The sequence below is a fragment of the Alexandromys fortis genome, unplaced genomic scaffold (assembly GCF_014885135.2).
Source record: "Alexandromys fortis isolate MF-2015 unplaced genomic scaffold, M_Fortis_MF-2015_v1.1 scaffold_6, whole genome shotgun sequence".
NCBI lineage: Eukaryota > Metazoa > Chordata > Mammalia > Rodentia > Cricetidae > Alexandromys > Alexandromys fortis.
This window is the reverse complement of record NW_026067902.1, coordinates 19255808-19279599: the sequence shown is the minus strand read 5'-3', so window position 1 is coordinate 19279599 and position 23792 is coordinate 19255808. Positions and strand designations below refer to the sequence as shown.

The 23792-nt window shown below is 43.8% G+C and overlaps 1 protein-coding gene across 5 annotated transcripts; it reads left to right on the top strand.

Annotated features, from left to right (window-relative positions):
• Window positions 1–6: 6 nt before the first annotated feature.
• On the top strand, window positions 7–22229 carry Nusap1 (nucleolar and spindle associated protein 1). Of its 5 annotated transcripts, none has more exons than XM_050134161.1 (11): window positions 7–210; window positions 3343–3411; window positions 3841–3984; window positions 6595–6709; window positions 9856–9954; window positions 11717–11826; window positions 14380–14561; window positions 16370–16530; window positions 18226–18342; window positions 20183–20291; window positions 21944–22229. In XM_050134161.1, exons 1-11 carry the CDS (start codon window positions 118–120, stop codon window positions 22038–22040), a joined length of 1296 nt encoding a protein of 431 aa, XP_049990118.1. In that variant the 5' UTR covers window positions 7–117; the 3' UTR covers window positions 22041–22229. The 5 variants fall into 5 exon arrangements, with proteins under 5 accessions (XP_049990118.1, XP_049990117.1, XP_049990115.1 ...); XM_050134160.1 differs by having other exon boundaries at window positions 6553–6709; window positions 14383–14561; XM_050134158.1 differs by having other exon boundaries at window positions 6553–6709.
• Window positions 22230–23792: the final 1563 nt, after the last annotated feature.

Genomic DNA, 23792 nt, shown 5'->3' with positions numbered 1-23792 from the left:
TCATTTAAACTGAATATAAAAATCGGCTTGTCAACGCCTCGGGTGGCGCCAGTTTTGAACGGTGTTGTTTGAGTTGTCTGGCTGTTTTTCTGGGTGTCGCCGGGATTGCAGAACGCGATGACCGTCCCCTCTGCAGAGGAGCTGGACTCCTTCAAGTACAGTGACCTGCAAAATTTAGCCAAAAAGCTGGGCCTCCGGGCTAACCTGAGGGTACGGTGCTGGCTGGTGGTGCGGGCAGTTGGGTGGGCGGGGTAAGAGACCTAGGGTGTGGTGGACACGGGGCGAAGGGACCGAGAGAACCCCCCGGGGACGCTGTTTTGGGGTGAGTAGCTTTGGTTCACGGTGGCTGGAATTTGTTAAACGAAAGAGAAGCTATGACTTATTTTATTTGGAGGCTTTTTTTCCAGGAACTCATAAAGACCTTTTACTGGAAACTCCAATGATACTTCCCTGGTACCAAATGGGAAACGCAGGCCCATAAGACATAATCAGTATATTGACTAATGCCGATTATTAGGCAGTTGAAGGAAAAGTTGAATTGGCTTCTGGAAATCTCCAAACTACCATTGTTCAGTAAACTCTGTTAGTATCTTCATTCTCATGGGCCTTTATTGGGGTGCCTACCCATCCCCGCATACACAGATCACTTTTGTGATGGTATTTTTCAAAACTAGTTAGGACTTTTGCAAGGTGTGTAGAGGAAAATGTGATTTTTTGTTAGATTGGGGCTTGCTGTGTTGGAGTTGAGGTTTCCCACATGTGTACCCCAGAGATTTGTACAGCAAACTGATATTTAACCTAAATATCTGTTCGGTCATCACAAATGATTTTAAATGGTTTGAACGGAATGAGGCCACAGATGCTCCTCGGGTCTATAGGCTTGTACCACATCACCTCTGCCTGACCGTAATTAATTATCACACAACATCTGCTGCCTCTAATCTCATTTGCATCCCGACCCAGCCCACCTCTCTCACATGGTTTAGGTTTTGCTTCCTAGCCTCCGAGGTGTTATTTCTAGCTTACTTGGTTAATACGCTATCTTCACTTTAGTCCAGTGGGGAGCAGCTGCAGGCTTGCCTGTTCTGTTCACCAGTCCTCAGCTCCTAGAACAGTGCTTAGCACACACACCTGGGGTTGTGACCCACATGGCCGAAGGAGAGAGTTGACTCTAGGAAACTGTCCTCTGAACCCCACATATGCACTGTGACACACAGTGTATACCTAGCGGGGCGGTGGTGGTGCAGGCCTTTAATCCCAGCACTTGGGAAGTAGAGACCGGTGAATCTGGGCGGCAGTGGTGCTGCAGGCCTTTAGACCAGTGAATCTCTGTGAATTCGAGGCCAGCCTGGGCTACAGAGTGAGTTCCAGGACAGCCAGGGCTACACAGAGAAACCCTGTCTCAAAAAAAAAGCAAAGAAAAAAAACCAACAACAACAAAAATTACCAGGATGACCTCTTCTGAGAGGAAACCTCAGGTTAGGTTCATTGAGTGGGAAATTTTCTTAATAGTTGGGTGGCTTCATTCAGAGAACTCTAGCACAGTTGAAACATGTGGCTTAGGCTCACGCCCCAACAAGACTTCTGTACTTAAAGGGCAGAAAAATTTCAGGCTTTGCCATTTACTACTGATTAATGATACATCGTGTGAGAAGGAAAGCCAAATTTAGAGGCTGAGCCTATCTTAAGTGCATAGAATCATATACATACAAGAAACACGGACTGACCATGTTGTATTTATATACTTAGGTGTGTGTGTGTGTGTGTGTGTGTGTGTGTATAAAACAACATGAATATGAGAGATAGCCGGTCCAGGTACATGAATAGAGGTTGGAGGAGAAAGGAGTGGTTGGGGGCGGGGGTTGTAATTATATTTTAATTGAATTTTTAAGCTGGTTGATGGTGGTGCATGCCTTTAATCCCAAACACTCAGGAGTCAGAGGCAAAGTCAGGCAGAACTCTGAGTCCAAGACCAGCCTGGTCTACAGAGCTAGTTTCAGGACTGCCAGGACTACACAGAAACCCTGTTTGGAAAAAAAAAAAAAAATGTTTAAGTCATTCTATTTTCTTTTTTTTTGGGGGGGGGAGGAGGAGGCAGAGTCTCACTATACAGCTCTGACTGTTTTGGAACTCACTATGTAGACCAGGCTGGCTTCAAACTCATAGAGATCTGCTTACCTCTGTCTCCTGAGTGCTGGGATTAAAAGCATGTGCTACCATGCCCAGCTAAGAATTTTTTTAAAAAATATAAATAAAATTTTTATTTTTCAAAAAGTGTTGAGCTGGGTGGTGGTGGTGCACACCTTTAATCCCAGCACTCGGGAGGCAGAGGCAGGCAAGTCTCTGTGAGTTCAAGGCCAACCTGGTCTACAAGATCTAGTTTCAGAACAGACTCCAAAGCTACAGGAAAACCCTGTCTCAAAAAACCAAAACAAAACAAAAAAGTGTTTGACCCTCAACTATAAATCTGGGTATAATAGGGGGAAAAAAGAACCTAACTAATATACTTGACCTTTGATTATTTTGAAATAGGGTCTCATTCTATAGACCAGGTTGGCCTAGAAATCTCAGGAAATTGCTTTCCTGACTCCATTTGACCTTTTAAAAAAGGAAAGCCAGTCAGGTTATTATTTGTCTTTCAGAAAAGACAGGGAAGCTTTGCTAGAGCGGAAAGTGAGTTCCCTTTTCCCAAGGGCTTGAAAGACCCTCACTATATGGTAACACCTGCCCACCAGAGAAACTGGCCCAGAGAAGTTTCCCTAGTCAAGTTGATATTGCTGCTAATTCCTTTGAAGGTTTCATCTGTCTCTTCAGTTCAGACACAGTTCTGGTTTCCTAAGCATCCAGTGTTTGCCCACTGCCCTGAAGCCAACCCTTTAGAGACTGCTATTTGCTGCAAGGACAAAGTTTATTATCAAGGGGCCTTAAGAGGCAGGCCTATCTAGCAAAATTGCACTCCTGAATACTTTTCCATTAGCTCAGGGTTCCAGCCATGCTGAACTTGGCCATCATCTGTCCTGTTCTCTTACCTCTCTTCTCCATTTTCAAGATCTCAGCAACCCTAGCCAGGACATCTGTCTTAAATCTGGGGCGTCCCATCACCTGCTGGCATTGGTCCTATCGAGCCCATACATCCAAAGCTTGCTCACATACTTACCCCATTGTATTGCATTGTATGTCTGTTTTCATGACCTGATTTTGTCCCTGGAGTGTGAAATTCATTTCTGTCCAGGCCACTGCCAGCCTGACTAAGGACATTCAGTAAACAGAAGAAAAGAGGAGTCTCGCATTGCTTCCTTACCTATTTGGCTTTGAATGTAATAAACACTCTTCTCTCTACAGGCAGACAAGTTGTTAAGAGCCTTGAAAGCCCACCTGAACCCAGAAATAAGGAAAGAAAATAAAAATCAGGTGAGTAATGTTCTTTATCAGTTGTTAGCTAGTAAAATGTTGTGTTTAGTTAAAAAACAATTAATACTTAATTCGTGATGATTTGAGATGTAGTAGACAGTGTAAAGGCTCATACTTGAAAGCCCAGTATTGGGAGGTGGAGCCAGCACAGGCTACTAGAGTTATAGGCCAGATCTTGAACCTAGCTCAAAACAAAACAAAGCAAAAATGAAAATATATGTTTATTTATTATATGATGTTATCATCATTAGTAATAGGAACAGGGACTGAATTGTCTCATCATTGTTATAAACCTATAGTAACGTTTCACTTTTCGTTTATGAAAATGCAAACGCTGCTTCCTTCTGTTAACTTTGACAAGTCACTTTGGCTTAGGATGCAGTTGCTACTGTACATACAGGATATGGCTCACACTGTCTTGTTTTCCAGGATGAGAATCAGTCTTCTGCATTCTCCGGTGATGAGGCCGAGATACAAATTAGCTGTGAGGAGCAAGCTGAGAGGGAACCAGTCGATCATGTCACCAAAACAAGAAGGAAGCGCAAGACAGACCATGAAGTTCCTAACTTCCAGGTGAGTGGAACTATGTAAACCGAAGAGAAGTCACCATACGACCATAACCTTCCATAACCGGCATATTTTTAGTGAGCTTCCGCTTTCCTTCCCTGGCAACCCAGATGGCTGGAAACATACAATACGCTGCAAGCCCCTCAAAAGTTACATACCTGTGTCTACTGTACCCCCACCATACCTCTGTCCCCAGCACATGGGAAGAAATAACGAGTATGAAGTACAAACTAAATACTCACTAAAGGGGCTGGAGGAAGGTGAGAGATGTCTCTGGGGTTGAGAGTGCTCGCTGCTCTGGAGTTCAGATGCTGGCACCCACGTGAAAGCCAGATGTGGTCTCATGCACAGCTGTAGCTCTAGCGCTGAGGGAGTGGACGCAGCATCTCGGGACTTGTTGGCCGCCAGTCTAACCTAGAAACAAGTTCAGTGAGAGAGCCTGCCTCAGAGGAGCAGAGAGAGTAATAGAGAGTCCATACACACACAGTACCTTCCTATCCCATGTATACATACTTCCATGTGCAATTCATACCAAAATTGATTGGATCAATGTGGGTGCTCATATATCGTTCACATAGGTTGTCTGCGATCAACCTGAAGTGTAGTTTTAAGTTCTCTTTCTTATTTGCTCCTGGCCTGGTCGTCATCCTGTGCTTAGTCTTTCAGTAGTGTATGGTCGTGATGAATAGCTAAGCACTTTCCTCACTTGCTTTGACTACACTGATTTTATTGTTTATTTTTAAGCATTTTTAAAAGAATTCTTTTTTTTTTTTTTTTTAGCCAGGCGGTGGTGGCACACACCTTTAATCCCAGCACTTGGGAGGCAGAGGCAGGCGGATCTCTGAGTTTGAGGCCAGCCTGGTCTACAAGAGCTAGTTCCAGGACAGCCAAGAGCTGTTACACAGAGAAACCCTGTCTCGAAAAACTTAAAAAAAAAAAAAAAAAAAAGAATAAGAAAAAGAAAAAATTCTTTTTTTAAGATTTATTTATTTCTTTGAGTGCTCTGTCTGCATGTCCCTTTTCTCACCCGAGGAGGGCATTGGATCCCATTATAGATGGCTATGAGCCACCATGTGATTGCTAGGAACTGAACTCAGGGAATAGCAGTCAGTGCTCTTAACCTCTGAGCCATCTCTCCAGCCCCCGGCCCTCAGCTCTTTATTAAACCAATCACAGCAATATATCTTCACACAGTGTACACATATCCCACAACAGTAATTCTCCTGCCTCAACCCAAATGTTGGAATTATAGGAATGAGCCAACATGCCTATGCTAATTTCTATTTTTTGTTTTGTAGTGTTGTTTTAATTATTTTTTCTTAATTTTGGGGGAATGGAGGACAGAGTTTCACTATGCAGCTGTTCTAGAACTCAGTCTACAGACCAAGCTGGCCTTGAACTCACAGAGGTCTGCCTGCTTCTGCTTCCCAAGTGCTGCTGTATTTAAAGATGTATGTATGTCTTAGTCAGGGTTTCTATTGCTTTGAAGAGACAGCTTACAGAAAATTTAGTCTGTTATCGTCATGGTGGGACATGGCGTTGGGCAGACAGATATAGTGCTGGAGAAGATGCTGAGAGTTCTTACATCTTGATCCGCAGGCAACAGAAGGAATCTGGGACATGGGGCTTGAGCACATGAGACCTCAAGGCCCACCCCCATAACGATGCATACACTTCCTCCAACAAAGCCACACACCTCTTAATAGTGCCACTCCCTATGGGGCCATTTACTTTCAAACTATCACAATGTGTGCCACTATGCACAGCCTTAATTATTTTAAGTTTACTTTTTTATCTGTATGACTGTTTCGCCTGCATGTATGTCACATGTTATGTTCATTCCTTGTACCCTTGAAGGCCAGAAAAGGAATTAAATTCCCTGAAACTGGAGTTAGAGATGATGTTGACCCACCATGTGGTTCTGGTAATCAAATCCAGAACCTCTGGAAAAGCATCCAGTACTCTGAACCGCTGTGCCATCTCTCCAGAACCTTAATACCATTCTAAACTGTTGTGCTGGGAGGGGCTATGGTGGGGCTGGGGTACATGCCATGACATACATGTGGAGGGGATGGGTGGGGCTGGGTTACATGCCATGGCTCGCACATGGAGAGAGGGGATGTGGTGGAGGTGGGGCATGTGCCAAGGCTTGCATGTGGAAGTCAGAAGATAACTTTCAGAAGTCTTTTTCTCTTTCCATCATGGAGAAATTCAGGATTTCCCAGGAATCAAACTCAGGTTTATTTCGTATTCAGTTTTGAATTAATTTGGGTTACTTCATGTTCAGCTTTTCCTGTTGCCAGATTCTTGCCCCCACGTTTAGTTGTATGGCCCCATGGATTAAGAAGATGCGTCTCAGTATTACTTCCTGGGAACAAACCTTCCATTCTTCCTAGTGGCCTCTAGGGTCTCCATTTTTGAAATTAAAGTCTCAGAACACTGGGTCAAACAAAACCACTCAGGAGTCTTATTCCCCTATTGTTCTTCTGACTGACCCTCACCCCCCCACACACCTTATTTTTTTAGAATTGCTCTTTGTTTTGTTTTGTTTTTTCCTTTCAAAATTTGTTGCAGGATCATTCTGCAATAAAAAGAAGCGATCCTACTACATTACAGAATCAAGAAAAGCAGGAAAACCAAGACCTCAGAACTACTACACAAGTTCCTTCTCTGCCAGACCAGAGCCAGGAAGACGGGAGTGCAACTTCCTCAGGAAGAAATGGGGCCGATGGTACGCCAGCCAGGAATTTCAAATTGAAATTGCCGGGGTCATGCGTTTTAGTCCGAGGAATGCAAGCCAGGAAGTTTGAAAGTACAGAAATTGAGTCGTGCATGGTGGCGCACGCCTTTAGGAGGTAGAGGCAGGCAGATCTCTGAGTTTGAGACCAGTGTGATCTACAGAGTGGGTTTTAGGACAGTCAGAGCAACATAATAGAGAGAAGACCCTGTCTTTAAAAACCAGCAAAACAACAATACCTAAATAAATAAATAAAACAAAAAAACCTAAAAAAAAGAACAGAAATAGAATGTGTTCTAAATTTGGGAGCTATAAATCTAAAGTCAAAATGTCAATAAGCCATGCTTTTCTGACTCACTGGGTATCGTCTTTGCTTTTGTACCTTGTAGTGGCAATGCAAGTCTGTTTTTGGCCTGTTGCCACATGTTCTGCTTGCTGCCTCTGCTATCACATGGCATTTATATGTCTTTTTTTTCCCTTCCTGTTATATGGAAGGCATTTATATGTCTTATGTATTTGTCTTATGATAGATCCTCCCACTGTAACCCATGCTGGCCTCAAACACACTGTAGTCTTCCTGCCTCCACTTTAAGAGTTCTGGGACTGATTATCTGAATCTGTTCTTCTAAGGACACTGGTCCTATTGGTTTACTGCCTACCAAACAACCTCTGTTTAGTTCAGTATCTAGAGACCCAGTTCCTAAGTGAGTTGAGATCATAGGTGCTAGATTGGGAGCTAACTTGTCTTTGGAGGATCACAGTTCACTGTAACCACACTGGGACCTTTCATGTGCTTTACAGTCAAAGTAAAACCTAGAAGTATATGTAGTTGTTGTTTGATGCTGGGGTCAGACTCGGGAGCCTGAGGTGCTACACAACTGCTCAGTGTCTGAACTTTGGCTTTTTTTTTTTTTTTTTTGGTTTTTTTTTTTTTCGAAACAGGGTTTCTCTGTAGCTTTGGAGCCTGTCCTGGAACTAGCTCTTGTAGATCAGGCTGGCCTTGAACTCCCAGAGATCCGCCTGCCTCTGCCTCCACCGCCTGGCCTGAACTTTTATCCAGAGCAGAGTAAGAGGTTTCTGAAAGCTTGGGAAAGTTAATCTCTTCTTGGTGACAGAAGAGCCCATTTTGTTCTCTTTAACTTTTCTGCATAATTTGAGACTGATGTAGTCACTGCCTGCTGCTTCGACTAGGGTGCTTACATGGGTAGTGACACCCACTTTTCACACTGTATATACCTGTCTTTCTTAGTCATCCCGTAATCTCAACATTTGGGAGACTGAGGAGGTGGATCTCTAGAGTTCAAGGTTAGTCTGGCCTGCAGAATAAGTTCCAGGGCAGCCAGGGCAACATAGCGATAGATAGATAGATAGATAGATAGATAGATAGATAGATAGATAGATAGATAGATAGATAGATAATGATTTCATTATAAACTTTTTCAACTAACAGGTTTTGTTTCTTTAAATTTTTCAATATACTTTAAAAATGTATGTGTATACATGTTTGCTTGCAGGTATATATGTTTACCAGGTACATGCCTGGTACCTATGGAGTTCAAGAGGGTATCAGCTCCCCTAGAACTGGAGTTATAAATGGTTGTGAGCTACTATATGGGTGCTGGGAAGTGAACCCAAGTTCTCCAAAGCTTTAATGCTCTTAACTGCTGAGCCGCCTCTGCAGTGCCTTCAATTAAGTTTTAGAAGACCGAAAAATTCAATTAGTCCATCCTGACGGCACTTTGTGCTCTCTGGTTTTATTGCTTAGGAAGCCTGCCAGTTGTCAGGGGTCATCTCTGTGATAGGTTCCCCTTGACAAATCTGCCTGGGCTCTGAGACTTCCTGGAGTACAGACAGGAAGTAAGATTTAGGGAGATGATGGCCTATTACAGGGCCTACCAGAGTATGGTGCAAAATGCCACTCAGATTTCCCAACTGTAAACATTTGATAGGTTTTCCTTAGTTTTTCCTCATTCCCTCTCTCCCTCCTTTCTTCCCTTAATTTGTGTTTCTATCACACACAGACACACACACTTTTTCCCCTTGAGCCCTGAGAACAATTCTAGATAGATGCCTCTTTACTACCACACGTGTTTCTTTGCTTGAGGGGTGTGGACATTATTTTATTGTCCTGTTTTGATTTACTTTTTCTAAGACGTGTTTTCTGTAGCCTATATTGGCCTGGAACTCACTATGTGACTGAGGATTTTTTTGAACTCCTGTGCCCCTGCCCTAAGTGCTGGGATTACAGACATGTACCTCCATGCCTGACTACTTTTCTGGGTGTTCTTAGATAAGAGAGTTCTTACATTATGTACAAAGAACATAAGTCCATATTCTATCTTGCAACATTTAAGAAACCATGACTTGCCTGTCGATTGTGGTGGTGAACACTTGAATCCCAGCACTCAGGAGGCAGAGTCAGACAGGTCTCTACGATCTCAAGACTAACCTGGTCTCATAGCCTGATCTTCATAGAGAGTTTCAGGCCAGCCAGGGCTACATAAAGAGACCCTATCCCAAAAGAAGAAGCAACTCCCACTTGGTATGTTTTGGTTGAATAATACCTGCCATTACTAAAAGCTATCAGATACACTTCCTGTTTAACTGTGCCTCTGACAAGACCAAATAAGACATAGCTCATAGAAGCAGATAAAATAATTTACCCTGGCCGGGCGATGGTGGCACACGCCTTTAATCCCAGCACTCGGGAGGCAGAGGCAGGCGGATCTCTGTGAGTTCGAGACCAGCCTGGTCTACAGAGCTAGTTCCAGGACAGGCTCCAAAGCCACAGAGAAACCCTGCCTCGAAAAACCAAAAAAAAAAAAAAAAAAAAAATTTACCCTTAGCTGGACAGTTGTGACACACACCTTCAGTACCAGAGACAGGCAGAACTCTATGAGCTCAAGGCCACCCTGGTCTACAGAGCGAGTTCCAGGACAGGCTCCCAAGCTACAGAGAAACCATGTCTCAGAAAAGAAAAAATTTACCCTCTTTTTTGTTGTTTCTTTGTCTAGGCTTTGTGGTACTAAAGATGGAACCCAGGGCCTTGGCATTCTTAAAAGTTTTTTCTGTCTCTGATTATTTAAGTCAACAGAGTTTAATGGGAAAAGTTTTAATTTGTTTTATGTTTGTATATTTAGACAATAGAAATTCAAAGAGGCCTTTGGAAAAAAGATCTCTGTGCATGGATGGGTTTTCCAAACTTGGAAACAATAAAAGGACTGCAGCCACTACACCAAGTAAGTTTTGAACACAAAGACACAAAACAGTAGTTGCCCTCCTTCAGACTCCTGTTGGATAGGCAGTGGCTGGTAGTGGCTGGCATCAGCTAGAATCTCAGGTATGGGGACCAGGGTTTATGTTCCACGGTCTTGGGTTCCTAGCCTCAAGATGGTAGAAACCTGATCCTCCGACTTTCTCAGTGTAAAGTGGCGATGGCTGTACTTCAGGCTTCATGGGTTAGCATATAACTGGAGAATATTTTTCCACTACTTACTGTGAAATACTATGTTCATGCTATAATCTCAGTACTTGGTAACTAGAGCCTTGGTTATGTGGCTTTGGACCAGCCTGTCTAATAGTGTAATATTCTATCTCCAATACATCCAAAAAAAACCCAATTTTCTCATCTGCCTTATGTTGCTTGATACATTGATGATGATGATTATTTTGGTTTTTCAAGACAGGATTTTGCTGTAGCTTTGGAGCCTGTCCTAGAATTAGCTCTGTAGACCAGACTGGCCCCAAACTGAAAGAGATTTGCCTGCCTCTGCCTCCTGGGTGCTAGGATTAAGGGCGTGCACTACCACCGCCTGGCTGACCCATATAGATTTATAACAATACTGGTTATCATATGTTAGAAATTCAATAATCGGGAATGGAGAGACGGTTCAGAGGTTAAGAGCATGCTGCTCTTCAGAGGACCTAAGTTCAGTTCCCAGCAACCCACACAGTGGCTACAACCATCCATACTCCAGTTTCAGGGGATCTAACTTCCTTCTCTAACCTTCTTGAGCACCAGATATGCTCACAGTACCTATACATACGTGCAGGCAAAACATCCATACATATGAAATAAAGTAAATTAAAAAAAGAAATTCAATAATGGAATAGTATACGGTAGATCTGGAAAACCACTCTCTGCTCACCTTGATAGTTTTAAATTCTCTGAGCTAAAGTTTTTGCCTTTTGGGTGGGTCTTAATGTAGCCCAGGAGGCCTCAAATTTACTGTATATCCAAGACTGGCTTTGACTTTTTGATCTTTTTGTCTCTTCCTACCCTGTGTTGTGTTTATAGGCATGTGCCACCACACTCAGCTTAACTTTCAAATTTTTATATATCTATTTATTTTATTTGGTTTTTCGAGACAAGGTTTCTCTGTGTAGCTTTGGAGCCTGTTCTGGAACTCACTCTGTAGAACAGGCTGGCCTCAAACTCACAGAGATCTGCCTGCCTCTGCCTCCCAAGTGCTGGGATTAAAAGCGTGCGTCACCACCGCCCAGCTCAAAATTTTAAAGGATTTAAAATAAAATGAGACAGAAAGCATACTAGTCTAACATATTTACTATTTGAGCCTTCACAGAGGTCTAACCTAGTGCTTTCTCGGCATAAGCTGTCCGTTTCAGAGGCTAGAGAAGCACCTCACGTGGTAGAGCGTGTGCTTAGCATGCAGGAGGCCTGTCTTAGTCCCTACCACTCATGTGTGCATGTGTACAAGATCCCTCTTGTAATGATTAAATAACGGCCCTTTAACTAGCTGAGGTGGAAGAAGACAAATCTCTTGTTCTCCAAACCAAGACGTCAGGGAATTGGTCAGTGAGATGTGAACACTTGGTGGTTTCCGAGATGAACACGCATTCCCTGCGTTTCCAAAGGCCGAGCCTTCTGGAATTATGTTTTAGTCAAGATGATATTAAAGTTGAACAAATGTTGAAAAAAACATAGGGAGGGCTAAAAATACATTTTTATCTGACTATTTTCATATTGTGATAACATTCTAGACTTTAAGAAGCTTCATGAGGCTCGTTTTAAGAAAATGGAATCCATTGATGAATATATTGTGAGAAAAAAGAAACACTTTAAAGGACACAATTCACTTAATGAACTAAAGGTAGGCAGACAAAATGCATGTCTTGTTATTGTTTTTTAGAACTAATTTGTTTTCTTTTGTGTGTGTGAGTGTTTTGCCTACATGTAAATATGTGTACTACATGCCTGGCTGGTGCCCATGGAGGTGAGACATAGGGTTGGATTCTCTGGAACTGGAGTTATAGATGGTTGTGAGCTGCCATGTGGGTGCTAGGAATTAAACTCAAGTCCTCTGGGAGAATATCTAGTGCTCTTAACCACTGAGCCATCTCTCCCTCCCTATCTCCTTTTTCTTTTCTTTTTTTTTTTTTTCAAGACAGACTCACTGTGTAGCTCTTGCTGTCATGGAACTCACTCTATAAGCCAGGTGGCCTCAAACACAGAGATCCACTTACCTCTACCTCCTGAATGCTAGAATTAGTGATGTGTGCCACTATTCCCACTATTCCCAGTTTCTTGTTAATTCTTTTTAAAAATAATTAATTTTCTTAAAATTTCATTTTACATTCTGACCACAGTTCCTCCTCCCGTCCCTTCTCACCCCACCTCCACCTAGCCCATTCACAATCCACTCCTCCCAACCAGTAAGGGCCCCCACGGGGAGGCAACAAAATCTGGCACAGTAAGTTGAAGCAGGACCAAGCCCCTCCCCTCTGCATTAAGACTGAGCATGGCATCCCACCATAGGGAATGGGCCAACAAGCTAGCTCATGTACCAGGGATAGATGCTGGTCCTACTGCTGGGGCTCCTCAGATAGTCCAAGCTTCACAACTGACTCCCTTATAAGGAGGGCCTAGTTCGATCCATGAAGGCTCCACAGCTGTCGGTCCAGAGTTCATGAGTTTCCATGAGCTTGGAGCTTGGTTCAACTGTCTCTGTAGATTCCTCCATCATGATCTTGACCTCCCTTGCTCATATATTCCCTCCTCCCTGTCTTTGACTGGATTTCCAGAGCTTGGCCTGGTGCTTGGTTGTGGATCTTTGCATCTGGTTCCATCAATTACTGGATGAAGGCTCTATGATATTTTGTTAATTCTTTTTTTTTAAATGCTTATTTATTATGTATACAGTGATACCTACAGGCCAGAAGAGGGCACCAGATCTCATTAAGGATGGTTATAAGCCGGGCGATGGTGGTGCACACCTTTAATCCCAGCACTCGGAAGGCAGAGGCAGGTGGATCTCTGTGAGTTCGAGACCAGCCTGGTCTACAGAGCTAGTTCCAGGACAGGCTCGAAACCCTGTCTCGCAAAACCAAAAAAAAAAAAAAAAAAAAAAGGATGGTTATGAGCCACCATGTGGGTGCTGGGAATTGAACTCAGGACTTTTGGAAGAACAGTCAGTACTCCTAACAGCTGAGCCATCTCTCCAGCCCCCAATATTTTGTTAATTCTTAAAATTCATGTTCTCAGACTGAACTATTTGTTATCTGCCTTTTTGTTGTTTAGTGAAGGCTGTATTGTAGAATGTTTATATATAAAGATGTGTTACATTTGTTTCCCTTGCCTGCCTAAGGCACCTAATTAATCTAATAAAAAGCTGAACAGCAGAGAGATAGGCAGGACTGGTGGACAGAGAGAATAAGTAGGAGGAGGAATCTAGGCTCAAGAGAAAGGGGAGAATGAGGGAGAAAGAGAGGAAGATGCCCAGGGTCAGCTAGGCAGCCTCCAGCAAGCCAGACATGGAGGAAGCAGGAAAAACAGGATTAAACGCATGTGCCATCTTAGCTCTTCTTGTTCTTTTTGTTTTGTTTTGTTTTTAATTGTCATAAGATTTTATGTAGTCTAAGCTAGTCTTGAACTGTCTCTGGATGAAACTGTGTTATGGGAATTTCACTACAAATTCCTTTCCATCAATAGTTTTTTGGGTACCAGTCTTACAGCAGTGTGGCTTCTCTCTCTCTCTCTCTTTTTTCCAAGACATGGTTTCTCTGTGCAGCTTTGGGGCCTGTCCTGGAATTCACTGTGTAGACCAGGCTGGCCTTGAACTCAAAGAGATTCGCCTGTCTCTGCCTCCTGAGTGCTGGGATTAAAGGCGTATGCTACCACTGCCTGACCAGACATGATCTTTTTCTCATAAAGGAAAGGAATGGTCTCTCTCTTTCTTTCTATCCTGTGTGGTGGTCAGAGATCCGAATGCAGCTTCCAGCGCCCCCAGGGCCGAGGACTCGGTGGCTGTCTACCTTATTGCTACTCATGAGTGTCCCCCATAAATATTTGATTTCCCTTTATTTCGGGCTCTCGCTCTCGCGGACTCACCCATGCTTACAAGACTGGCCATGAACTCCTGATCTTCTTGCCTCTACCCTCCAAATGGAAGGATTACAGGGAATATACCTCCCCACCTGGTTTGAGAACAAGCTCTTATTTTGAAAGTTACATTGTGTGCGTGTGCTCATGTTGAGGTCAGAGGACCATTTGAGAGAGTTGGTTCTGCCTCTGTCATGTGGGCTGTGGGATGGAATGCAGGCCATCAGGGCCTCTGCCTTTAATCACTCAGCTGCCTTGCTGGCCGAGATTTTTTTTTTTTTTCTGGCCGAGATTTTAAATGGGTTTTTTTCCTTCCTTTCAAAAGCAGCTTGAGAAAAAAGGGAGAGGGACCCCCGTTCCAGCAAGAGGAAGACTCTCTGTTCCCTGTACTCCTGCCAGGCAGCAGTTCTCACGAGACCAGTTCCGTGGCCCTGAAAGTCAAGATACTGTGTGTCTGATGGGGTCAGGCAAACACTCTGTGCTTTCAGCAACTAAGATGAATGTCAGGTAAAGAGGTTTTCTTTCTTAAGTGATTGCATAGGTGTGTGTATGTGCACGCATGCGCGTGTGCATGTGCACACTGGGACTTAAATCCAGGGCCTTGGGCATTCTAGACAAGGGCTCTACGAGTGTTCAGTTTTGCTTGGTGTGTATATTTGTGTGTGTGTGCGTATAGGTTTGTTGGACAGAAGACAACCTCCAATTGTCACCTGGTTTTTATTTATTTATTTTAAAATTTTTTGAGGCAGAATCTCCCACTGACCTAGAATTTACCAAGTACGCTAGTCTAGCTGGCTCACCAGTCCCAGGAATCATGGACTCTACCTCCCTAGTACTAGGATTACAAACCCACACAACCACACCTGTTTTTTGTTTTTTTTTCTTTTTTTTTTTAATAAATATTTAATTATTCTGTATACAAGATTCTGTCTCTGTGTGTGTGTGTATGTGTGTGTGTATTCCTGAAGGCCAGAAGAGGGCACCAGATCTCATTACAGATGGTTGTGAGCCACCATGTGGTTGCTGGGAATTGAACTCAGGACCTTTGGAAGAGCAGGCAATGCTCTTAACCACTGAGCCATCTCTCCAGCCCTTGTTTTTTCGAGACAGGGTTTCACTGTAGTTTTAGAGCCTGTCCTGGGTCCTGGAACTAGCTCTTGTAGACTAGGCTGGCCTTGAACTCACAGAGATCTGCCTGCCTCTGCCTCCCGAGTAAAGGTGTGCACCACCACCGCCCGGCTCACACCTGTTGTTTTCAGAGCTATTGAAATGTAGAATCATGTCTTAGTTACAGTTACTATTGCTGTAAAGGGGAGGAAAGGGTTTATTTGTTTATATTTTCACATCCTTGTTCATTATTGGAGGAAGTCAGGACAGGAACTCAAGCAGGGCTAGTACCTGAAGCGGGAACTGGTGCCGAGGCCATGGAGGGTGCTGCTTACTTGCTCAGTCTGCTTTCCTACAGAACTAGGACCACCAGCCCAGGACAGAACCACGCACAATGGGCTAGGCCCTCCCCCATTAATCACTAATTAAGAAAATGCCCTACATCTGGGTTTTATGGAGGCATTTTCTCAGTTGAGCTTCCCTCATTTTAGATAATACTAGCTTGTGTCAACTTGACATGAAACTAGAGAGCACAATCACAAAAATACATGTCTTACATTTGGCATGAATAAAGAGTGAGTTCATTTATGCTCCACTCCACCAAATGAGGTTGTTCGAGGCAGATGTTACCATGGCATCCCTGGCAGAATAGTCTCCCATCCCTTTGATGTGGCCAGGAGGAAAAGGCAAAAGGACGGCATCTCTGGATTCCTGCCCTGGACCTTGAGTCCCATTGCCCTCCAAGTCCGTCATCGACCAACACAAGAATACCAGAAACTACACAAACGTACTTTATTTATTATTTTTAAAGACTTATTAATGTGTGTAAGCATTTGGCTGCATGTGTGTGTACCACTTGTATGTCTTGTGCTTCTGGCCAGCCCGAAGGTGTCAGATCCCCTGGAACTGAAGTCACAGATGGTTGTGGACTGCCATGTGTGTGCTGGGAACTGAACCCTGGTCCTCTGTATGTGCATCCAGTGCTCTTAACTGCTGAGCTATCTCTCCAGCCCCTCAAAACTTACTTTACGAATAATGGAAGTTGACACAAACATGTCTTTTGTGTGAGAGAGGTCGATTCACATAGCAGTATTTCCTGAGGCTCATGGATCGCCTGGTGCCGGCCAGTGTTTCTACTACAAGTTCTCGGTGACCTTGGTTACTCTTGTTCCAAGTCCTCACAGCTCTCTCTCCATGACTGCATTTAGGTTTTCAGCTGCTACCAAGGATAATGAACATAAGTACTCCCTGACCAAGACTCCAGCCAGAAAGTCTCCATGTGTGACCCTAACCGGGAGTGCTTCAAAAGGCCAGGCTGTGTTCAGGACACCTAAGTTAAAGACCACAGAGAGGAATTCTACTACTGCAGGTAATAAATAAATACATAAACAGTTTTAGAACTTCTGAAACCAAGCATATCTCTTTCTCTAAGGTCTCTTCATGTGTATAAAATCAAGGACAAAAAAGTCATAGCATATTCTTCATTTGCAATGGTGCAGGAAATGCCAGAGACATTAGCTCTAAACTCACACACATCAAGGTTCTCCTTAGAATCCCTTGAAAATGTCAGGTGATAGCTGGTGCTAGACCAGAACCATCCGTGGTTTCCGACTGGAGAAGTCACCGCTGATAGTAATCGGACTGGAGACACAGGGCCTCTAATGGGGTCATCGCCTAACTGAATAGGAAGAAGGAAAATTAAATTCAAGGGGCCGGGGCTGGGAGATGGCTTAGTGAGTAAAAGCACGTGTCTATTTTTTTCAAGACAGGATTTTTCAGTATAATACTTCTGGCTGTCCTGGAACTCACTTTATAGCCCAAGCTAGCCTTGAACTCACTGAGATCCGGTTGCCTCTGCCTTCCCATTGTTGGGATTAAAGATGTGTGCCACCACATCTGAAGCACTTGTCTTTTAAACATGGGACCTGAGTTCAAATCCTAGAACCTTTGTTTAACAAAAGAAAGCTGGATGTGTTGACAGTGCCAGGGAGATGTAGACAATGACCAACTCCCTTAAGGTCACCAATAGGTGAGACCCAGGCCATTGTGTATCTTACCTCAAAATGTGTGTGTGATCTCTCTGTGCCTGTTTCTGACTGTGTGTCTGTCTGTCTCTCACGCACAGTGCAGCTGAGGCTGGCTTGAACTCCAGTCTTCCCTCCTTCACCTCGCAAGTGAAGTTAGAGTCGTACCCTGTCACTCCCTGTGATGGCTATCTGCTTTCCTCTTTTTTATTTAAAAAAAAAAGGCTCATGTATGTATATGTATGCACATGCACGTGTGCCAGAGCACACATTTGGAGGTCAGAGGTCAAACTGTGGGGCTCACTCTATCTTACCACCATGTGGGTTTCCAGGGGTCAAACGCCGGTGGTTAGGCTTCATTGGAAGCACCTTTATCTGCTGAGCCATCTCCCCAGCGCTCAGCTATTTCAAGGCTTCTGTACTCAGGTGACCCTAGAAAAGGTTGAACCATTCAGAATATTCAGGGGCTGCTAACCGGGGAACAAACCTCACTGGTTATGTTCCTCATCGAGCTCACACCCCTTCTTTCCTGCTTTTGAGCCCAACATCTACATCAATGACCCATACAGATTAATTCTGCCTCTTATAATAAATAAATGGTTATAGCGAAAGAAATATCTTAGCTCTGGAGGCTAAATCAGGATCCTAGTGCGGCTGGGACCTAGTAGAGGCCTCTCACGTTCCAGTCGCATGCTCAGATGGCAAACCTTAGTATTAGTCCCTGTTCTGTTGCTATGAAGAGACACCATTGAAAGGTTTCTGTGTCCTAGAATTGGGTCTCTCCACCAATGCAATAAATCAGATCATGCCAAATTAAGAATTAATAAATCCAGTCAGGTGCTGGTGGTGCATGCCTTAAATCCCATCACTTGGGAGGTAGAGGCAAGCAGATCTCTGTGAGTTCAAGGCCAGCCTGGGCTACAGAGTGAGTTCCAGGACAGCCAGGGCTCTTACATAGCAAAACCATGTCCCAAAAAACAAAAAAATAAATTAAGTTCTTTGGTGTTTTATTTGTTTGGGTTTTTGTTTTGTGTTTTCAGTTGTTACCCCATTCAAGTTGGCAGCTGAAGCAGCACAGACTCCAGGCTCTAGTAAGAAACCAGTCTTTGATCTCCAGGCAAGCTTGTCTCGGCCCCTCAACTACAAGCCACACAAAGGTATGTGGTTGGATTGTTGGGAAGGGCAAGGCTGGAGGGTGATGGTAAACAGCTCTGCATCAAAACACATCAAAGACCCTAGAGGGGTGTGCGTGTGCATGTGTGTGTGTATGTGTGGTGTGCGTGCATGTGTGTGTGTGTGTGTGTACTATTATAAGATATATAGTAGCAAAATGCTTCCTGGCAGTCATGAGACTCTGAATTTGATCCCCAAACACTGCAAAAGAAGAGAAAAAAATTCTATGACTTGGAAGAATCCTACTATGGAAATCTGTGCCCCTGCTTCCACATGAGTTTCTGACTTAAGAGTTCCCACCGAGCAGAATCCAACTGATCTGCTAGGCATTTGTTGATTGAGAATATAACTTGTCGATGATGATGTCAGCCCAAGGGTCTCCTGTGCAGCCTTTCTGTCCCGTGACAGACAGGTACAGAAATATCCGTTTGAGTTTCCTTTGTTTTGAGATAGAACTTCAAGTGTTCTAGCTGTCCTCAAATTTGCTTAAAGCCAAGAATGAATGTCTTTGAACTTCAGAATGATGGGCTCTTCACTTTTTAAATTTTTTAACCCCCCCTTTTTAAAAAAAAAAAAAAGAATATTTAGTTCTGCTCTCAGCAGTTCTGAGGTATATATCAGACTGACTTTATTTTGTGTATGGTGTTTTGTTGTTTGATCTTTATTGTGACTTTTTAAGAGACAGGGTTTATTGTGCCTTCCATTTGGGGGTGGGTCCAGTTCATTTTGGTGAAGGTGATGGGAAAGAGCATGAGGCTGGCCTGTCACAGTAGCTCTAGGCAGATCCGGTCCAACAAGGCAGCAGGAGAACAAGACCACGCTGTCATGTCGTGCTGGCTGGGAGCAGAGTGGCTTTTGATTCTGGGTCTCACTCTGTGGCCCAAGCCAGTCTGAAACTCCCTCCCAGTGTACCCGTGAACTCATGGCCTTTCGTTTCCTTCAGCTTCCCAAGGTGTGGAATTACTAGTGTGAGCTGCCGTGCACAGTACCCACACAAGGTGTTATACACCCACACACACGTCTGCAAGTAATTCAAAACATCTTTAAAATCTTAAACATGTGAAATTATTTTTAAATGCTAATAAACATAATGCACAATTTTAAGATAAATTGTTTGATTTAATTGTTTTATTTAGTCTGATGTATAATTAAATTAACAACAAATTTAGTTGTTGGTATTTGTTTAGATTTTTAAAAACATTCTGTGTACTCTCTGTCTGCATGTAAGTGCAGTTATCCAATATCCTGGAACTGGAGTTGTAGGAGCTGTGGGGATGAGAACAGTAGTACTCTTGAGAGGACTGAGCCCTCTCAAGCCCTTGTATTAGGGCTTTTCCCCATGACTTCCTCAGAGTTTAAAACAAATTGACACCAGGACCAGAAAGATGGCTCAGCAGGTAAAGTCACTTGCCACCAAATCTGACAGCCTAAATTTGCAATTCCTAGGACTTATGTGGTGAAAGGAGAGAGCCAACTGCAGCAAATCGTGTTGTGTTCCATGGCAATGCACACAAATAAATGTGGGGGAAAAATCTTTGTACTCAAAAACAATATATGCCCCAGGCTAGTGAGCTGCTGAGTGGGTAGAGGCCAGCTGCATAACTCCAACCGTCTTGAGTTCCATCCCCAGAACTGGTGGAGGAGGACAGAACCAGCTCTCCAAACCTGTCCTCACGCTCATACAAACACAATAATGGTAAAGGTTTTTATTAAAGCACATTACTTTTAGAGGAAACTATTCACAGTGAAATCAAGATACACTACAGAAAATACATGTAAATATCTATCAAGCAGAGTATTAACCCTGTCCTTTTCCTCACCCAGGAAAGCTGAAACCTTGGGGGCAATCTAAAGAAAACAGTTCTCTGAAGGAGGGTGTGAGCAGAGTTAGCTTCCACCGGAGAACTTACAAGCAGCCTCATCTCCACACCAGGTGAGTACATAATATCTCAGTTTCTAATTTCAAACCACAGTGTACCAAAGTGAGGGGTAGGCTTCAAAGGAGTGTCAGAAGAGAGTGCTCTCTGCCATTTGTGTGTGACTAAACATTCTGCAGAGAATGGTTTAGTTTCGACTTAAAGTTCTGGAAGCCCAAGGTGCTGGTAGAATCTTAGGCTATGTCACAAGATGGCAAATGGCCTGACTGTGCGGGAGATGTACGGACTAAGCAATGGGAAAGGGTTCTGCTGTCTTTTGTTCTTTTTCTTTCTTTTTTTTTTAATATTTAAAAAAATAAGAAAATATAGGGTTTCTCTGTAGCTTTGGAGCCTCTCTTGGAAACTCACTCTGCAGACGAGGCTGGCCTCAAACTCACAGAGATTCACCTGCCTCTGCCTCCCGAGTGCTGGGATTAAAGGTGTGCAACACCACGTCTGGCTCTGCTGTCTTTTTAACAGCTTCCTCCCTGAAGAACTAGTTTATTCCTGAGGCTTGGCATTAATCACTTCCAAGGGTGGTACCCATAACCTAATTCCATAACCTAATTTTATTTTCCTCAGGGCCCCATCTGCTAAGGATCCCACCACCTAAAGGTGACTTAAATCTGGTTTATCTAAGCTTGGTTACATTAGGGACCAAGCTTAGATAAACCAGATTTAAGTCACCTTTAGAGTCAGCCGCTATTAGAACTTACTTTAAAGTGAGCTAGGGCCTGGAATACACCATAGTGTGCCTTTTTTTGTTGTTTTGTAAGGGTTTGAAGTTTTTTGTCTGGTTGGTTGGTTGGTTTTGTTTTTGAGACAGGGTTTCTCTCTGTAGACCTGGCTATCCTGAAACTCACTCTGTAGACCAGGCTGACCTTTAATTCAGAGAGCCATCTGCCTCTGCCTCCCAAGTGCTGGGACTAAGACATGTGCTCACACTGCCTGCCTATGGTAACCTATCTAAAATTATAAATTTTGTTAAGTATTTTCAGCTCTAGAAAAATGGATTCCAAACTGGGTTCGCAATGCACCATGAATTACTGCTTCAAGTTCTGTGGGACCTGTTCCCAACAGCACATGTAACTATCCCTGCAGACACTAGTGCTCAGTTATGAGCAGGTACAAGTTCTCCACTCTCAGGCAAACTAGGCATGTAAGGAGTGAGGCCCCATGCAAACCGAAGCCAGGTGTGGGCCTGAGAGGCTGCAGCTGGTCTGGGCTGAATCACATTTACTGCCTAGGACTCTCCCCATGCAGGTTACCTATCATCCACCTCGTGCCTCTATCCATTGCCACCAAGACCTTTTACTCCCTATAAGATAGCATGAGCCTGGGGGGGTCTTTCTTTTCTTGTCTCTAGTCAGTGGACCCTAGTTCTAGTACTGTGGCCAAACTATATGTTCGACTTCTCATTCTTTAAAACTGCTTTTTGAAGTCCAGGCACCGAATTCAGTCACCAAGGTGTCCTCTGGTTCTTGTTCATGCGTGACTTTAGAGTGCTGAGTTACTATGGCAACCTGCAGCCTTTGCATGCAGTGCTGACGGATGTTGGGAGGAGCCTGAGGTAGATGCTATAACTAGCTACCCCCTCAGCAGTATGTTCTTTACAGTGTCTTCCGGAGCACCTACATCAAGCCTAACAGAACCTGTCTGTCCCTCTTAGGGAAGAGCAACGGAAGAAGCACGAGCAAGAACGGAAGGAGAGGAAAGCAAAGGTCCTGGACGCTCGCAGAAACCTGGTTATGACTAAAGCCCAGTGATCCGCCAATCCCTTGACTCCCAACTTGTTTCTCTTTTGTAAATGTTCATCACCTCCTCTACTCCAGTCGAAAGCTCTCTTTCTACCATAACTTTCGGGCATAATTTGTGGAGTATCTTTTCTCTGTGTGCTATAGCTCTGAAAATACATTCTCACTTGTAAGTTCATAACTAAAGTGGTTTTCACCTATTGTCCTGTAGAACTCTGCTTTTTAAGAGACCTGTCCTTGGGGTTCTTGACGTGGGTTTTCCATGCCAAGGTCCTGTAGTTCTAAGAGAGACAGCCCGCGTCCTTTCTGGACAGAAGCAGTTCCATTGTGGCAGCAAGCCATGGCAAAAGCTTAGCGTGCAAGTGTGAGTGAGATACAGTCCACAGGGAAGGGAGGCTGGAGAGACCACCTCTGCCTTCACTGTCTGGAAACCTAACGATCCTGTCAATTTGGTTATGGATCACTTTTATCAAGGTAAAAAACATGCCTTAGCTTATAGGAGTCTTATTCAGATGATTTCATGTAATTGCCAACTGTCACTCATATTTTTAAAACAGAATGCCTTAGCTCTTTCTACTTGTTAATAAAAGCCATAGGGCAGAGGGTATGTGTGCCTCAGTTGTACAGCCTTGTGTACCACACATTGGACCCTGGATTTGACCCTGGTACCAATCTCAGGAACTGAGATTCTCATCAAAAGCAAAACTGGGAATTACAGCTATCCAGGCTCCCATCTCTGTCAGACTTAAGCCTTCCTAGTTGTAAGGAAGAGAGGAGAGCAGCTAAACACACCCTTGAGTTCTTTGCTCTGCCATGTGAAGATTCTGAGTTGTGTGTAACGCTTATGATTGTCATAAAATAAAATGTTTTCATTGTGATAGGTTCATTCTTTTTAAATATAAGTTGTCCAGGATTTAGATGGCATCCAAGGCCTGTAAGTACTTACACATCCTCCACACCCACTTCTCTTCCACAACAATTTTTTCTTGAAATAGGGTCTCGGGTAGCTTATACTGGCCTCAAGCTCATTTTGTATCCGAGGATGACCTTGAACTCCCGATCCACTGGCCTCTACCTCCCAAGTGCCTGCTGAGTTAGGTGTATATCATCATGCCTGGCTGTAAAGAAGGCCTTGCACTTTCTACTAGAAACAGTAGAGAACCAGGTTAATAGCCAACAGTTCTATTTATATACCAGAAATCCATAAAGCTGAGCTGAGTGTGGTGCATAAACCTATGATCCAGTACTCAGGAAGTAGGGGCAGAAGGATCGGAGGTTTGCCTGCCTTAGCTACGTGAGCCCCTTTCAGAAATAAACCATAGTGCTAGCTGGTGTGACTTGGTGGGGGCTCTTTCCTAGTATGCAAAAGGCCCTGGGTTTGACTTCCAGTGCCAGAAGTGGGGAAAAAACCCTTAGAGTTGTACAGAAGGTCCAGTGGTTAAGGTGTGTACTAACTCTCATGGGACAAGATTTTAGTAACCAAGTCATGCAGCTCACAACCAAGAAGAAATAAAAGATTTAATTTTTAAATTATGTGCATGTGTGTGGGTACATATGAGTGCTCTACCTAAGGGGGGATTCCACACCCTTCCTAGCCTTCATGGCCATCAGCACTCATGTGCATACACCCTCACACAAAATTTTTTAAAATTAAATGTTTTTCTTTTTGGTTTTTTGATACAGGGTTTCTCTGTCCTGCCTGTCCTGGAATTCATTCTGTAGACCAGGCTGGCCTACAGAATCCTCAGAGATCCTCCTGCCTCT

Bases quoted from the DNA above. Each gene is read 5' to 3' on its own strand.
- Nusap1 (XM_050134158.1), top strand. From the start codon at position 118: ATGACCGTCCCCTCTGCAGAGGAGCTGGACTCCTTCAAGTACAGTGAC. The intron at 3,412-3,840 runs GTGAGTAATGTT...CTTGTTTTCCAG, and splicing joins GGAAAGAAAATAAAAATCAG to GATGAGAATCAGTCTTCTGC. The intron at 20,292-21,943 runs GTGAGTACATAA...TGTCCCTCTTAG, and splicing joins CAGCCTCATCTCCACACCAG to GGAAGAGCAACGGAAGAAGC.